The sequence below is a fragment of the Eschrichtius robustus genome, chromosome 15 (genome assembly GCF_028021215.1).
Source record: "Eschrichtius robustus isolate mEscRob2 chromosome 15, mEscRob2.pri, whole genome shotgun sequence".
NCBI lineage: Eukaryota > Metazoa > Chordata > Mammalia > Artiodactyla > Eschrichtiidae > Eschrichtius > Eschrichtius robustus.
Window position 1 is genome coordinate 95443534 of NC_090838.1, and position 17134 is coordinate 95460667.

At 40.3% G+C, this 17134-nt stretch overlaps 1 protein-coding gene across 1 annotated transcript in view; it reads left to right on the forward strand.

Annotated features, from left to right (window-relative positions):
• The window catches only part of LOC137778138 (ranBP2-like and GRIP domain-containing protein 3), a 28864-nt gene extending 18073 nt beyond the window's left edge, over positions 1-10791 (forward strand). The window contains 12 exon segments of the mRNA XM_068565136.1: positions 1819-2028; positions 3046-3227; positions 3313-3488; positions 3647-3770; positions 4468-4629; positions 4901-5038; positions 5115-5261; positions 6128-6307; positions 6395-6478; positions 9143-9278; positions 10668-10733; positions 10736-10791. Of these exon segments, the coding sequence (XP_068421237.1) occupies positions 1819-2028; positions 3046-3227; positions 3313-3488; positions 3647-3770; positions 4468-4629; positions 4901-5038; positions 5115-5261; positions 6128-6307; positions 6395-6478; positions 9143-9278; positions 10668-10733; positions 10736-10776 (1646 nt within the window). The 3' untranslated portion in view covers positions 10777-10791.
• The last annotated feature ends 6343 nt before the right edge of the window (positions 10792-17134 follow it).

Genomic DNA, 17134 nt, shown 5'->3' on the forward strand with positions numbered 1-17134 from the left:
TTTTGCTTTCTCTAGTTGTGGCGAGCGTGGGCTACTCTTAGTTGTGGTGCATGGGCTTCTCATTGCGGTGGCTTCTCTTGTTGCGGAGCACAGGCTCTAGGTGCGTGGGCTTCAGGAGTTGCAGCACACGGTCTCAGTAGTTGTGGCATGCGGGCCCTAGAGCACGCGGGCTTCAGTAGTTGTGGCGTGAGGGCTTAGTAGTTGTGGTGCACAGGCTTAGTTGCTCTGTGGCATGTGGGATCTTCCCAGACCTGGGATCAAACCCTTGTCCCCTGCGTTGGCAGGCAGATTCTCAACCGCTGCGCCACCAGGGAAGTCCCTCCATCCAGAATATTTTAAAGCACTTCCTGAACTAAGAATAAGTTACTCATCAGTTGCTTATAAGACATTACTATGGGGGATATAAAGATGAAAAAGTTATGGATCTCCTTCTTAAGGAACTGACATCATAGTAACAGAGATAGAAGGTATATATTCACATTCTGTTAGGCTCTTGGAAGTTTTAGGTTTATTCCCAGTTTTGACTATTTGGGATGGATCCTAAAGGTCTGTTACAGACCATCTGGCTTTGCTAAGGCAGAAACTTGGAGGTGTTGACGTAGGCAGTGAATCAAGCAGTGAACTGAAGACTCCATTGGAAAATGTTTCTATAAGAAGCAGTTTTCATATAGAGTTGAAAGGACTTTGTTAAGAGTTAAGAAGTTGTCTTAAATCAGAGTAGCTATAAGCTGTTGTCTGTGGGTAGACTGTTGATCAAGGCCCCTCTGTCCCACAGCTTACTTTTTTGTGAGAGACAGACTTTGAGTCCTTGAAGAAGTGACCTTCTGTTTTTTTCTTAGGTGTCCCGTCTATGTTTGCACAGTTTGTAAAATGAACCTTGTTTTACTATCTTTGATCTGGGCCTTACTGGGCTTGTCTTTGCAAATTTTCAGAGAAATAATGGTCTGGTGGTAACCAAACCTGACTGACCAGCAGAATTACTCCACGTTTTTTTTTTAAAAACAGCTTGATTGTGTAAAATTCACATATGATATTATTCATCCATTTTAAGTGTACAGTTTAGTGGTTTTTTAGTATGTTCAGAGTTGTGCAGTCATCACCACAGTTTTAGGATATTTTCATCACCTCATAAAGAAACCTCATACCCGTTAGCAGTCACTCCCCATTTCCCTCCAGACCCCCTCGTCCTAGGCAACCACTAATTTTCTGTCTCTTTATATCTCTCTGTTCTGGACAGTTCATATAAATTGAATCATACAAAGTGTGGTCTTTGGGTGACTGTCTTCTTTCACTTAGCGTAGTGTTTTCAAGGTGCATCCATATTGTAATGTGACCTAGAACTTTATCCAAGGAGTGTTTTTAAAATAGATTCTTCACCCCAAATCTGTGGAATCAGAATCTCTGGGAGTGGGGCCTGGAAATAAAAAAAGAAATTTTTTAAGCTTTTTAAAGGATGATTCTGACCAGCCAGGTTTAGAAGTTAGGTTTATCAGGTCAGAAAATTTGAGCTTGGTCCTGTTCTCCTCTGGCCACTTGAATCCCACACTTTTCCATCTAAAATGGAAATCCTTTTGGTATTTTTCGCACACATTTTTTTCTTTCCTGTATTCTAGCATGTAGATACAGATACTGTTACACCTGTAGTCTATTCATTTTTCGCATCAGCACCCTTTTGGATCCAGCTGTGGTTGTTGGGCTGGCGGGCTGGGTCTGTGATAGTCATGTTATTTCCCCTTAGGGTATGTGAATGAAACTATTGAGAGAGATGAATAAAAACAATCTGTATTTTTTAAATGATGGAAATAATTTGTTTTTCAGGGCATATGCTGCTAAACTTAAGTCGTGACAAGCAAGACTTTTTAAAAGAGGTTGTAGAATCCTTTGCCAATGAAAGTGGGCAGTCTGCTTTATATGATGCTCTGTTTTCTAGTCAGTCACCTAAGGATAGATCTTTCCTTGGTAGCGATGATATTGGAAACCTTGATGTACAAGCACCAGATCCTGAGGATTTGGCTCGATATGATGTTGGTAAGTTGTGTCTTTCTAAGGAAACATTTTGCATTTTAATCCTTTTATACTAGGAGACAAATAATAGCAACAAGGGGAATAAATTGCCCATAATCTCATTACCCAGAAATAATGACTTAATATTTTCCTGTATTCCTTGCAAGTTTTTTGAAGGGTTGGGGTAGTATGAGGGGTTGGGGTAGCCGTAGTGGTGGCATATGTTTTTCTTGTAAATAGTTGTTTATACTGTACACATGATTAGTCTCATGAATTCTTTCTCATCCTGTCTCTCTATCACTTTTAGTGGCAATATGATCTTTTTAGTGAAGTAGGCATAATTTGTTTGCCACTTTTTATTGTTGGGTATCGAAGATGTTTCCAGTTTTTTCACTTATATTAAAATACTAATGAAAACTTTAAAGTGCCTCCATTTCAATTTTTTCCGTAGAGATTCCTAAAAACAGAATTACTGGGATAAAGTTGATGAACATGTTTAAGTCTCTTGCAAATTGCCATATTACAAGAAAACTTGTACCTCTTTATGCTTTCCGAAGCCCATAACTTTTTTTTTTTTTTTGCCCATAACTTTTTTAGTATTGAATTTCTTGTAGAGGAAAAGATGTATTTATTATCCTAATGGACTAATATAGTGGTATCCCATTGTTTTAATATTTCTTTACTGAAAGGAAAGTCTATTGTTTCAAGATTTCTTACTGGGTGGCTAGTCTTTATTTTACCTCTGTCAGTAGATTTTGTTTTATTGAGTTCTAGTGAGGCTCTTTTTTCTTCTTAGCTGGACTTCAAAAGAATGTTTTCCATCATAACTGTCTTTATTAAAGTTCCTAGATGGAGTTTGAATACTTTTAATAAGAACATAAGACTTCGCTTATCATAGATTTCCCCTGTGCTCTGATATAGAAAAGCAGTTATAAAATTAAGGTACATTTAATATGAGTCAGTTGTTTATGTTGGCAAAGCTGATGGGACACAAAGATTTCCAAAACCTCAAGCCAATTTTTTTTTTTTTTTGTATTTCAGGTGCCATTCGAGCACATAATGGTAGTCTTCAGCACCTCACCTGGCTTGGCTTACAGTGGAATTCATTGCCTGCCTTACCTGCAATTCGAAAATGGCTAAAACAGCTTTTCCATCATTTGCCCCAGGAAACCTCAAGACTTGAAACAAATGCACCTGAATCAATATGTATTTTAGATCTTGAAGTAAGCAGAGATTTTAACAACTTAAATATTATGAGTATTGTTTGATTTTTTTCTACTTAAATTGATTTTTCTTTAAATAAAACAGGTATTTCTACTTGGAGTAATATATACCAGCCACTTACAATTAAAGGAGAAATGTAATTCTCACTACAGCTTTTATCAGCCTCTGTGCTTGCCACTTCCTGTGTGTAAACAGCTTTGCACAGAAAGACAGAAATCTTGGTGGGATGCAGTTTGTAATCTAATCCACAGAAAAGCAGTGTAAGTAGTCAAATAAAAATACTCCTTTGACTTATTGCCTAGGGGCTTTAATTCTCATGTGAAGTTTTAATTTTTAATTATCATGTGATGATTAACATACGTGTAAGTGTTGAACTCCATGTTTATAAATCAATTTTATTAAATAAAACTTTTTTTAGACCTGGAACCTCAGCAAAATTGCGACTTCTAGTTCAGCATGACATAAACACTCTAAGGGGCCAGGAAAAACATGGCCTTCAGCCTGCTCTACTTGTGCACTGGGCAAAGTGCCTTCAGAAAACGGTGAGTTCACTGAAGTGGAAGCAGTTTTTAAGAACATTACCGTCATTTTTTAAAATCACAGACTTTACATTGAAAGCCTTTCAGTTTTAAAAACAGTAGCAACTTATTCATATTATGTCGGGTGAAATGTATTTTCTTAATCTTGCCACAAAGTAGTTAGTCTAGTTAATATATAAGTGCTTAGAACAGTGCCTGGCACAGTAAATGTTACTTAAGTATTAGCCATTGTTATTATTACTTACAATTACCTTACGATAAATATTGTCCAGCCTGAAGATTTTTTTACGTGTTTGGTGGCACAAGGTTCTGTAGGTAAGGGCATTATAGATCTCTTGCTAAGTAGTTGAGGTCTGTTCTGTGGCAGATTAGATTAGTTTAGCCCTTTGACCAAACTGTGGCATCTATAAGAGTGGCAGATTTCGGCTATCTAAAAATAGCAACTTCTGAAAAATAAAGTGGGCTGCCTGATTAGTTAGTGTCATTGAAAGTGTGTAAAAGTTGGTTCTAGAATAATCACTGGTATTAAAGTATACCAGTATTAAAGTGGTTAGTTATTCCAGTATTTGGAAAGGTGAGCACATGACTTTTGAGATTCTATTTTGCCTTGATTTGAAATTTTAACCAGTTGTTCAGACCATCTATAAATGAATTTTTGGATCTGATCGTTTGTGTCTCTTCTAACTTTGTATTTTTTTAGGGCAGTGGTCTTAATTCTTTTTATGATCAACGAGAATACATAGGCAGAAGTGTTCATTACTGGAAGAAGGTTTTGCCATTGTTGAAGATACTCAGAAAGAAGAGCAGTATCCCTGAACCTATTGACCCTCTGTTTAAACATTTTCATAGTGCAGACATTCAGGTAATGGAGGATGAGCCCTTTGTGAACTAACTGGAAATGTGGATTTCCAGTTTATAAACAAAGAAATGGAAGTATAAACTGCTTAAATTTGTTGCTTGGCTATTTCATGGAAGTCTTGTTTTCTAAGTCCACTAGCTGTCACAAGTACAGTATGGCAGAAAAGAGTACTGAGATGCTAATCTCATTAGATTGTATAAAATCTTTGGGAAATCATTTGGGTTTGATATTCTGGGTAGAGGCAGTTTGACTAAAAATTATCCAATATGTTTAGGTATCTGAAATGGGTGAATATGAAGAGGAAGCACACATAACATGTGCTATATTGGATGCAGTTAATGGGAATATAGACGATGCTGTGGCTGCTTTTGAATCTATTAATAATGTCGTTTCTTATTGGAATCTTGCACTGGTGAGTAGTGTGGTACTTGAACTAAATGGTTTTTGTTTTAAGACATAATTGTTTCATAAAAGCACTCTGTGTATAGATTTTTCACAGAAAAGCAGAAGACATTGAAAATGATGCACTTTCTTCTGAAGAACAGGAAGAATGCAAAAATTACCTGAGAAAGACCAGAGACTACCTGATAAAGATTTTAGATGACAGTGATTCAGATCTCTCAGTGGTTAAGAAAGTAAGTTGCAGGTTGTTTGTACTTTCTTATTATTTTGATACGTACTTTTGCCTTGGTTTTATATTTTGGTAATTTCAAAAATGCTTAGTGATGCCTTAATGTGCAAAAGGGAGGGTGTTTAAATATTTAATTAGCATTGCTTTGCCTTAGGTTTGGGGGTGGGGTGGGGTGTGTGTGTTTTTTTTAAACTTGGGCATTTAAGTTTATACTCTTAAAAAAATGCTTGTTAGGGAATTAGAAAAGGTTTCCAAGGCACGCATTTATTTTTGTTATCTCAGCAATGAAATCAAATATTGCCACCTAAGGACTAGTTCTGCATGGACTTCGCAGTTAAACATGTCACTGAAATCAAAGGTGGTTGCTGACTACTTGAGAGTGTTTCTCTCATCATGACCATCTGATGTGACTACCTTTTCCCAGCTGTCAGCAGTTTGAGGCTGTCGTGATGGTATTAACCTCAACTACATTCAACCTTCCACCTGTTTTGTTGATTAGTTGTGTTGCTGCTCTTGGATTAGGATTTATGTTTGGTGCATTCCAACATCTGTGTTTCTCCTCATATTCAAAATCAGTTGGTAAACGTCAGTAACTTATTTTGTTCACTTGGAAAAAGCTTCCCCAGTTAACATTGCTCTGCCATTACTGTGGCTAACAGGAGGGATAGAAACAGCATGGACTTGAGGGTTGGAAGCCTTTGATTACACAGCAGTTTCATGTTTGTTGTTACATAAAGTATAATATGCTTGTTACACAAAAGTGAAAAATGTAAATTAGTAAGAAAAAAAAATCTGTGTTTATTTTAGAGAGAGTTCTTACTTTGGTAATTTTGCAGGCTAAAGCCATTGATTCATGCCTTTTGTTTTTAGTTGCCCGTGCCCCTGGAATCTGTAAAAGAGATGCTTAATTTAGTCATGCAGGAGCTCGATGACTTCAGTGAAGGAGGGCCTCTTTATAGAAATGGTTCTTTGCGAAATGCAGATTCAGAAATAAAACATTCTACACCGTCTCCCACCAAATACTCTCTATCACCAAATAAAAGTTACAAGGTAAGTGGGGAAGAAATGAGTCACTCCACTGTGGAATATGTTTCTGTTCTAAATGTTTTAAGTACTTTTTTGTTGTTATTTTTTCAGTATTCTCCCAAAACACCACCTCCATGGGCAGAAGATCAAAATTCTTTATTGAAAATGATCTGCCAACAAGTAGAGGCCATTAAGGTAAATCACTTGATTTCTCTAAACTGTGCCTCTCATATTCCTAGATTCCTTCCTTGCCCACTTTCTCACTTATTTCTAAAACTGTTCAAAATGTTCCTTTGCCACGTGACTGTAGAATCATACTGTGTTTTATGTGCTTTCGTCTTGACACTTAGCACATTTTTGAAATTACTTAAGTGTCTGCGTCCTCCACTAGATATGAATCTTTCAACGGTAGAGACTCCTATATCCAAAACATAGCCTTGTTTCTGGCATAGAGGAGGTTCCCAGGTGATTGAATTGAACTAGTGAAATATACTACTCATACCTTGGTCTGTGAGTTTGTCTCAGACTGACTGTGGTTGTGTATGTTAAATTTATAGCTAGGACTTCACAAGTGGTCTAAACTTCAAAAGGTCTCTTTATCTTTTTAATATTTCATATGAACTTGACTTAATTATGTAAAGAAATAGTTATGTGAACATGATTTTATTTTAACTTTATGGAAGTGACCTTAACTATAACACTCAAAGGAGCTTTACTTCTTTGAGATTGGAAGTACAGGTAAGTTGTTTCACGCTCATTGACAAGAACTAAATCATTCATACTTCTAAAGTTACAGCAAGGAAGTATTGGTATGTGTATGACTATTGCACTGCTGTCAGCAATTTGTGAGACTGAATACTATTTGTATTTTTTGCACTTGTGAATTTGCACAGTTTTTCTGTTTTAATTTTTAAACTTATTTTTGGCTGTGTTGGGTCTTCGTTGCTGCGCGTGGGCTTTCTCTAGTTGTGGCGAGCAGGGGCTACTCTTCGTTGTGGTGCGCGGGCTTCTCATTGCAGTGGCTTCTTTTGTTGCAGAGCACGGGCTCTAGATGTGTCGGCTTCAGGAGTTGCAGCACTCGGTCTCAGTAGTTGCAGCACGCAGGCCCCGGAATGCACGGGCTTCACTAGTTGCGGCTCATGGGCTCAGCAGTTGCAGCGCGCGGGCTCTAGGGCGCATGGGCTTCAATAATTGTGGCTCAAGGGCTCTAGAGCACAGGCTCAGTAGTTGTGGCACGCGGGCCTAGCTGCTCCACAGCATGTGGGATCTCCCCGGACCAGGGATTGAACTCATGTCCCCCGCATCAGCAGGCGGATTCTTAATAACCACTGTGCCACCAGGGGAAGTCCCAGCACAAAGATTTTGTATGTTAATTTTCTATAATCCTGGCCTGTTAATGATATTACATACTTACCATGTAGGTTTCTGGCACCCAACATTGTATTCTTGGCAGCACTAGTAGTGGAGGACTAGTCCGTGTGCCTAGAAAGCTGAGTTCCGGTATTAACTGCCTTTGATGAATGATCTCGGGTCAGGGAGTTCCTTATCTGTCTGTCTGTTTGGCTTCTCATCTGTAAAGTGAGTGAGAATTGTTGAAACCGGTTTTCATCATGTGTTCTAGTTTTTTGAATGTTTAAAATTATGTTTATAGCTTTAATTGCATATTTAAATCTATGGTCCAGATACCAGTAGTGACCAGTAAAATTTTCCAGTTGATTCCATCAGTTTCTTATTTTTGGATGTAGCATCTGGACTAGACATAGTAGATGGATGAACAGGGAAAATTTTATTTTGAAAATTCAGGATATTTTTCACCTCAAGAGTTACAGTTTTCAGGAAATTTCTTTGCCTAAAACACTTTTTTTTTTTTGGCCGCACTGTGTGGCTTGTGGGATCTTAGTTCTCCGACCAGGGATTGAACCCCGGGGCCACGGCAGTGAAGGCACTGAGTCTTAACCACTGGACTGCCAGGGAATTCCCTCTAGAACACTTCTAGAAGAAGAGAGCAGACATTCTGGATTTGTCTCTGGCCTCATTTGTTAATTTTACTATTCCTGAAAAGTGCCTGCTTTGTAGGTTCTGGGGTTGGGGAGGGCGTTGTCATTTGGTTGTCTACAGAGTGATGGATCTGATTGCTGACCACTAGCTGTCATTGGAAGGCATTATGTCTGCCGGTTTGGAACTTAGTAAGAATTAAGAGCTAAGAGCGTAAGTAAATTGTCTGGAATATATCACTGTATACAACGTATATATGTAATGTATACAGTATACTATAGGTAATATATTCCGAGCAAATGTTAGCGGTTTTCCCTTTCCCGGTAGAGCATTGGAGCTTTACCTTGAGAGGTTGGCAGTGTTTGGCACCGCATATGCGGCTGAGGGGGAAGCTAGTCTGGGAGGGAATCGTGGGGTGTAGGGCAGTCCAGGTGGACTGAAGAGCAGAGCAGGTGCAGTGAAGCGCTGGAAGGGCGTTTGGGGCGATGCCGCTGAGCACCGGCAGCGTCAGAGAAAGAAGTCCACTTCGTAGGTACTTGTTTTTTTGAGCAGGTAAGTGTCTTGGCTAGAGCTGAACTTCAGAAAGATTAATTTAAGCCAATGAAGAATGGAAAGGGAGATGAGGGCATTGTTTAGGTTAGAGCTGACTCTAGAATGAATGAATTGGGTAATGGTACTAAGGAGTGAAAGAATGGGAGCAAATAACAAGCTTTGACAAATTAAGGATCATGTTTTAAATCAGCACCTGGTACTCAGATCCTACTGGAGTACAGAATCTCTTAAAGGCATCATCAAGTATTAAGTTTGCTCTAGCACTGTATCTGCCGTGATATAATTGCTTAAAATTGTTTTCTCTTGCAACAGAAAGAAATGCAGGAGTTGAAACTAAATAGCAGTAACTCAGGGTCCCCTCATCGTTGGCCTACAGAGAATTATGGACCAGATTCAGTGCCTGATGGATATCAGGGGTCACAGAATTTTCATGGGGCCCCACTAACAGGTGAGTTGGCAACTGGATACTCCCAGGTATTAGTGAAGTCTGTACTTTCTCCTCCTTTGAATAGGTAACTTGTGAAATCACCTTGTCTGTATACATTTATCTATATACATGTCTATGTCTATGTCTGCCTATATGTTACTTAAGCTGTATTTGGTATTACCAAGATTTCTATAACTCTAAGCAGAAACAAAACAAGCTTTATCTGATCCTGGTTATATGAAGGCTAAAGGCTTAAAGAACCTTTTAATGCACATCTCAGAGGAGCTGAGACTGAGTTGGAACTATGCCTTATGATTGAAAAAATGTTAACTGACAGCGTTATTCATTAAGAGATGCCTAATTAAGAACTTAAACGTCTTGGGAATTATTTTGATGACATACTGAGAGGTATGACAGTCATGGGAAACCTTTTATTTTGAAATACTGTGGTCATATATAGAAGGAAAGAGTGTGGAGCTAGAGCATACTGGATTTTTAGGTTGTGCTCTCTTAACTTAACTCTCTGAGCCAGTTTGTTTGAAACCTGGAACTAATACTTTGCATCACATGATTATTGTGAGCATTTGTGTGTGGGTGGTGTGCGTTAGGCATTTACTTAGAATACGCATTAAACACCTAATGAACCAGAGGGTACGGACTGTGTCTCCTGTGGTTGTCTGTGTGCCAAGGTGCTTGTGTATGTAATTTTATTTAATGACAATGACCCAGAGTGGTGGGTACCATTATGAATGCACATTTTTTAGATGAGGAAATGGGTTTGGAAGGGTTAGATAACTTACCCATTATTGTACAGATAGTTATTGGTAGAGTCGGGGTTCAAACTCTGGTGCTATAACTTTAAAGCCACTTGTCCCCAGGCAGCCAGAGTGATGGGGAAAATAGGTTTCTTTCACATGAGATAGATTCCTGAAATGTTGGTAATTAGATTAATTGGTTTAAATTCAAAAACAGATTCAGAATGGTGTGGCCTAGTTTCATACATTTGTGTGATGGTCCATAGGGCCATACTTAAGGCAGACTCACGGTCCTTTTGTAACAGTGTCCTCCAAGTGCACGCAAAGTAATAGAAAAATCTTTGTGAAGTCAGACTCACTGAATGTCGTACGTAAGTCATAGATAAATATATGAGAAGTCAGGGTTTAAATATTGTTTACCTAAACCCTGTGCACTGCGTAGAGCCTTGACTACAGAAGATAGGCAAGCTGGCTGGCTTTCTCCTGGGCTCTCCGAGTGCTGTGTGGAGTCATCATTTGGCACCTGTGGGTCACAAGTTCTGTTTTCTTCTTCTTTGTACAGGCATAACAGGTCTTCTGGTTGTTAAACACATATATAAGCATAACATTCACATTGTCTCATTTTATTCTTGCAGTTACTCTATGAAATGGGTAGAAGCGGCACATCCTCATTTTACAAGTGAGAAAAATGGAGACCCCAAGTGGCTACTTGACAAAGTCACAGGCAGCTTTGTGGCCCTGAGAGGAGAGCTCAGGTCTCCTGATTCCCATTCCTGTGTTCACAGACTGTTTTTCTTAATGAAAGTGCAGATGTGCCAAGATGGTCCTTGTCTTTTTAAAAGAAGATGATTAAAAAACAATAAGCTTATAATAAAGAAATAATCAGAAGTACTGACCAGTGTAACGAAAACTAAACACTAACCATATCACACTGAGTTCTGCTAACATTTTGGAGCATTTCTTTCTGGTCCTCTTTCTTTGGATATTAGAGAACTTTATCATGTTGTATGGAGACGAGTAGCCTGTTTTTAAATATTTAAGTTGTGAGCAGTTTTCTACTCAACGTTTTTTTTTGACAGTACTGTTAATGAATACAAGGTATCCATCATGTGGAAGCTCTGCAGATTTTATTCCCTTATTTTTAAATTTCCAGTTGTTGCTATTGTAAATAATGCTGTGAACACAGTCCTAGGATTTTAGGGTTTTGTAAAATTTCTTGTGTTGGGAAATTGCTTTCCTGAGAAGCTGTGCCGGTTTTACACTCTTACCACCAGTATCTGGTAGTGCCTGTCTCTTTGCACTCTTGCCAACTGTTTGCTATTACCAGTTTATAAAAACCTTGCCTATTTTTAAAAACAAAAATAATACCAGCTTTTAAGTTTTTGTTTTTTTAGTACTAGGCATGCTCAACACTTTACAATCCTTTATATTTCATGAGTTATCTGTTCATTGGGTGCTTTTTTTCTATAGGATGTTTTTAGTACTTGTTTTCACTATCCCTGATAAAGTCACCAGTTAAGTTTCAGACTTTATGATTCTTGGCTTATATCCATCATCTTGTTCTGTGTTCTTTGCCTGTTTTCTCCCCAGGATATGTCATGGTAGCCATCATCAGGCAGCCCATTAGTTTTCCACTCTCAGGCTTGGGCCTCTGCAGTGGCTCTGTTTCTCTGGTAACTGCAGAGAGGACAGACAGCCTGGCTCGCCTTTACTGGGTCTTTTTTAGGGCTTTCCACAATCAGCTGCCCAGTACCTCTTGGGTCACAATTTCTGCTTCCTCTTCTGTGTAAAGGTATAAATGATCTTTAAGTTGTTTTGTTTTCTGGTAAAACTTTCTTAAAACAGATCAAGCAAAAATGATTGTTGGTTGTTTTCACCATCAACATGAGTGTCTTCTAGTTGCTGGTTTCCTGATAACACACACACAAAACAGATGGAGCAGATAGTTTGGACACCAGCATGAGTGTCAGTCATGCTGTGCCCTTTTTATTAAGCCAGGGAACACATTTTGTGTTACTTGTGAGATCCTTTGCATGAATTTGTTAGGTGATTTTTGACCTGAACGTTCTCAGCTTGAGTTTAAAAAGTGCAGCCTTGTCATTCTGCACATTTTCAAGGCTCACTTCAAAAATGTGGCCCTGAGACCCTCACGTGCGTTTTGGTTCCTTAAGTCCTTCCTGTGGCTAGTGTACCCCCCGTGTTTCTGGCACGGCATGACTGTGCCTTTGCGTCGTGCCCCTCTTCCTCAGGGAGCGGCCCCGCCGCTCCTCTTGGCTCCTTGTGGTGCTGCTTGTGGGGACTGCTCTTGTTGACCACCCTGCTGCTGCTCTCGCTCCTCCTGTGTCACTCCTAGCAGTTACTCCTAGTTTGTCATTTGATAATCTTTATGATGATGTGTTTTGATGTTTAGAAATTAAAAAAAAAAAAAATCTATGTAGTTAAATCTCTCTTTGATTTCTACTGCTTTTGTATTTATAGTTCTTGCCTAGATAGTCCTAACTGCAGCATAGACTTTTTTTAACAGTGTTTTCTTTCTTTTTTTTTCTTTTCTTTTTTTTTTTTTTTTTTAGTTGCAACTACTGGCCATTCAATGTATTATAGTCAGTCACCAGCATATAATTCCCAGTATCTACTCAGACCAGCAGCTAATGTTACTCCCACAAAGGTAACAAAGGAATAATTTATACATTTATAAGTATCTCCTTTTTAATTGTCCAGGCTTCCTACAGAGAAATTCAAGAAGTAGTTCAGCATTAAAACTTAAATGTCCCACCAGATAACAGATATTTTAAATTTCTCTCCAGATATAGAAGTATGTTTCTCAGTTAGTTAATTTCTGTGTTACAATAAGTGTGAACACGTAGAATATTTTTAAATTGGGGTGGTGGTGGGTCCTTCGTCATTCGGTCGTGACAGAAGCAGGACGGTGCTGTCCTCACTGGAGCGCTGTGTGTAACTTGCAGGCCTGGAGCGCTGTGACCAAGTGTCCACGGAGACCGGCATCCAGCAGAGCCAGGCAAAGACCCTGGCTCTTCAGTTCTTAACTTCTCTATGCATTAGTTGCCTCATATGTAAAATGAGGATAATAATGCCTTAATTCATAGGGTATTCGAGGATATTGAAATGAGATAATATATGTACAGTGCTTAAAACTGTGCCCAGTTGGCACGTTAACAAATGTTAGTCTTCGTTGTCATCATCATCATTGTTAACATCATTGGACACCTTGTTCAGGAGTGAGGAAGGTACTTATTCTATGGATCTATTGTAGGAGAATTAGGTCTCTAAGGTGCTGTCATTAGTTAAGGCAATTTTCATTATATGCCAAGCAGGACTAGAGCTGTAAGTATCTTTGTAGTAATGTAGAAGTGTCTTCTCTTACGGATGCACTGTATGCCCTAGTGATGTCTTTACCCTGTACTCAGGCTTGAGGTTTATGAGAATTGGGTGGTATCTAGTTAAGCTGTAGTTTTATAGACAACCTACAAAAATGTGCGCTTTATTTTTTTTTTTTCTAGGGACCAGTTTATGGCGTGAATAGGCTTGCACCTCATCAGCCTGTCTACACCTACCCACAGCAAATGCACACACCACCAGTGCAGAGTTCGTCTGCTTGTATGTTCTCTCAAGAGATGTATGGTCCCCCATTGCGTTTTGAGTCTCCTGCAACAGGAATTCTATCACCTAGGGGTGATGATTACTTTAATTACAATGTTCAACAGGCAAGCACAAATCCACCTTTGCCAGAACCAGGTTATTTTACAAAACCTCCAGTTGCAGCTCATGCTTCAAGATCTGCAGAATCTAAGGTTATGGAATTTGGAAAACCCAATTTTGTCCAGCCCGTGCCAGGTGAAGGCATGGGGCCATCTTTGGCAGCACCTGTGCGTACATCACAGCCAACTCCTTTTAAATTTAATTCAAATTTCAAATCAAATGATGGCGACTTCACGTTTTCCTCACCGCAGGTTGTGGCACAGCCCCCTTCTACGACTTACACTAATAGTGAAAGCCTTTTAGGTCTCCTGACTTCAGACAGACCTTTGCAAGGAGATAGCTACAGTGGACCAAAAGCTGCTCAGACCATTGGACCTCGAAATACATTCAATTTTGGAAGCAAAAATGTGTCTGGAATTTCATTTACTGAAAACATGGGCCCAAATCAGCAAAAGAATTCTGGTTTTCGACGCAGTGATGATATGTTTACTTTCCACGGTCTAGGGAAATCAGTGTTTGGAACGCCTGCTGCAGAGCCGGCCAACAAGAGTCTTGACACTGATGGGGGTAGTGCGCATGGGGACGAGGACGACGACGGCCCTCACTTTGAGCCAGTGGTGCCTCTTCCCGATAAGATTGAAGTGAGAACTGGTGAGGAGGATGAGGAAGAGTTCTTCTGCAATCGTGCCAAGTTGTATCGTTTTGATGCGGGATCAAGAGAATGGAAGGAGCGTGGAATTGGCAACGTAAAGATACTAAGGCACAAAACCTCCGGTAAAATCCGCCTACTGATGAGACGCGAGCAAGTGTTGAAAATCTGTGCAAATCACTACATCAGCCCAGACATGGCCCTGGCGCCCAACGCCGGCTCAGACAGGTCCTTTGTGTGGTACGCTCTGGACTATGCAGACGAGTCGCCCAAACCAGAACAGCTTGCTATTAGATTCAAGACACCTGAGGAGGCAGCACTTTTTAAGTGCAAGTTTGAAGAGGCCCAGAGCATGTTAAAAGCCTCAGGAGCAAACAGAGCCACAACCTCCAGTCAGGCTACGAGAACTGTAAAAGAACCCACAGGTCCTGACAATAAGGATATTGGCAAATCTGCTGCTGGAAGCATGAACTTTGAATTTCAGGTTGCAAAGAAAGAAGGGTCTTGGTGGCATTGTAACAGCTGCTCATTAAAGAACGCCGCAACTGCTGAGAAGTGTGTATCCTGCCAAAATCTAAACCCAAGCAGTAAAGAGCTCCTTGGCTCACCATTAGTTGAAACGGTTTCCACTCCTAAACCTGGCTCAGAAAATACTCCAGATGGATTTGCATTGATGACTCCAAAGAAAGAAGGTCACTGGGATTGTAGTATTTGTTTAGTAAGAAATGAACCCACTGTATCTAGATGCATTGCATGTCAGAATACAAGGTCTGCTAACAAAAGTGGATCTTCATTTGTTCAGCAGCCTTCCTTTAAATTTGGCCAGGGAGATCTTCCTAAGTCTGCCAGCAGTGATTTCAGATCTGTTTTTTCAATAAAGGAAGGACAGTGGGATTGCAGCGTTTGCTTGGTACAAAATGAAGGAAGTTCTGCAAAATGTATGGCTTGTCAGAATCCAAGAAAACAGAGTTTTCCTGCTTCTGCTGTCCCAGCACCTGCCTCTTTTAAGTTTGGTGCTTCAGAGACAAGCAAGGCTCCAAAGAGTGGATTTGAAGGAGTTTTCGCCAAGAAGGAAGGACAATGGGAGTGCAGTTTGTGCTTAGTGCGAAATGAGGCAAGTGCAGCCGTGTGTGTGGCTTGTCAGAATCCACCCGCTTCTGCTGCTGCAGCACCTGCGTCTTCAGAGACAAGCAAGGCTCCAAACAGTGGACTTGAAGGGATGTTCACCAAGAAGGAAGGACAGTGGGATTGCAGCGTTTGTTTGATACGAAATGAAGGACGTTCTACAGAATGTGTGGCTTGTCAGAATCCAAGAAAACAGAGTTCACCTGCTTCTGCTGTCCCAGCACCTGCCTCTTTCAAGTTTGGCGCTTCAGAGACAAGCAAGGCTCCAAACAGTGGACTTGAAGGGATGTTCACCAAGAAGGAAGGACAGTGGGATTGCAGCGTTTGTTTGATACGAAATGAAGGACGTTCTACAGAATGTGTGGCTTGTCGGAATCCAAGAAAACAGAGTTCACCTGCTTCTGCTGTCCCAGCACCTGCCTCTTTCAAGTTTGGCGCTTCAGAGACAAGCAAGGCTCCAAACAGTGGACTTGAAGGGATGTTCACCAAGAAGGAAGGACAGTGGGATTGCAGCGTTTGTTTGATACGAAATGAAGGAAGTTCTACAGAATGTGTGGCTTGTCAGAATCCAAGAAAACAGAGTTTACCTGCTTCTGCTGTCCCAGCACCTGCCTCTTTCACGTTTGGCGCTTCAGAGACAAGCAAGGCTCCAAACAGTGGACTTGAAGGGATGTTCACCAAGAAGGAAGGACAGTGGGATTGCAGCGTTTGCTTTGTGCGAAATGAGAGTTCTTCCTTAAAATGTGTGGCTTGTGATGGTTCTAAACCAGCCCATAAACCTGTTGCAGAAGAACCTTCAGCTTTCACTTTGGGCTCAACAACTAAGGCAAATGACTCTTCTGAAAGTCAGGTGGGAACAGGATTTAAAAGTAACTTTTCAGAAAAAGCCTTTAAGTTTGGCAATGCAGAACAAGGATTTAAATTTGGGCGTGTGGATCAAGAAAATGCACCTTCGTTTACATTTCAGAGTTCTTCTAATACAGACTCTAAGTCAACAAAAGAAGGATTTAGTTTTTCTGTCCCTGTGTCTGCTGACGGGTTTAAATTTGGCATTCAGGAGCCGGGAAGTCAGGGGAGGAAGAGTGAAAAGCCCTTTGGAAATGACGCTGGTTGTCAGGCTCAGGATGCTGGTGGTCAGAAAGACGGGAGTGCTGTGGTTCTTGGTCAAACTGGCAGCACTTTTACATTTGCAGATCTTGCAAAATCAAATTCAGGAGAAGGGTTTCAGTTTGGCAAAAAAGACCCCAATTTCAAGGGCTTTTCGGGTGCTGGAGAGAAGTTATTCTCCTCACAAAGTAGTAGAATGGCTGATAAAGCCGACACTTGTGCTGACCTTGAGAAAGATGATGACGCCGATAAGACTGAGGACAGTGACGATATCCATTTTGAACCAGTCGTCCAGATGCCTGAGAAAGTGGAGCTTGTCACAGGAGAAGAAGATGAGAAAGTTCTTTACTCACAGCGGGTAAAATTGTTTAGGTTTGATGCTGAGATAAGTCAGTGGAAAGAAAGGGGTTTGGGGAACTTAAAAATTCTCAAAAATGAAGTTAATGGCAAACTGAGAATGCTGATGCGGAGAGAGCAGGTGCTGAAGGTGTGTGCCAACCACTGGATCACCACCACCATGCACC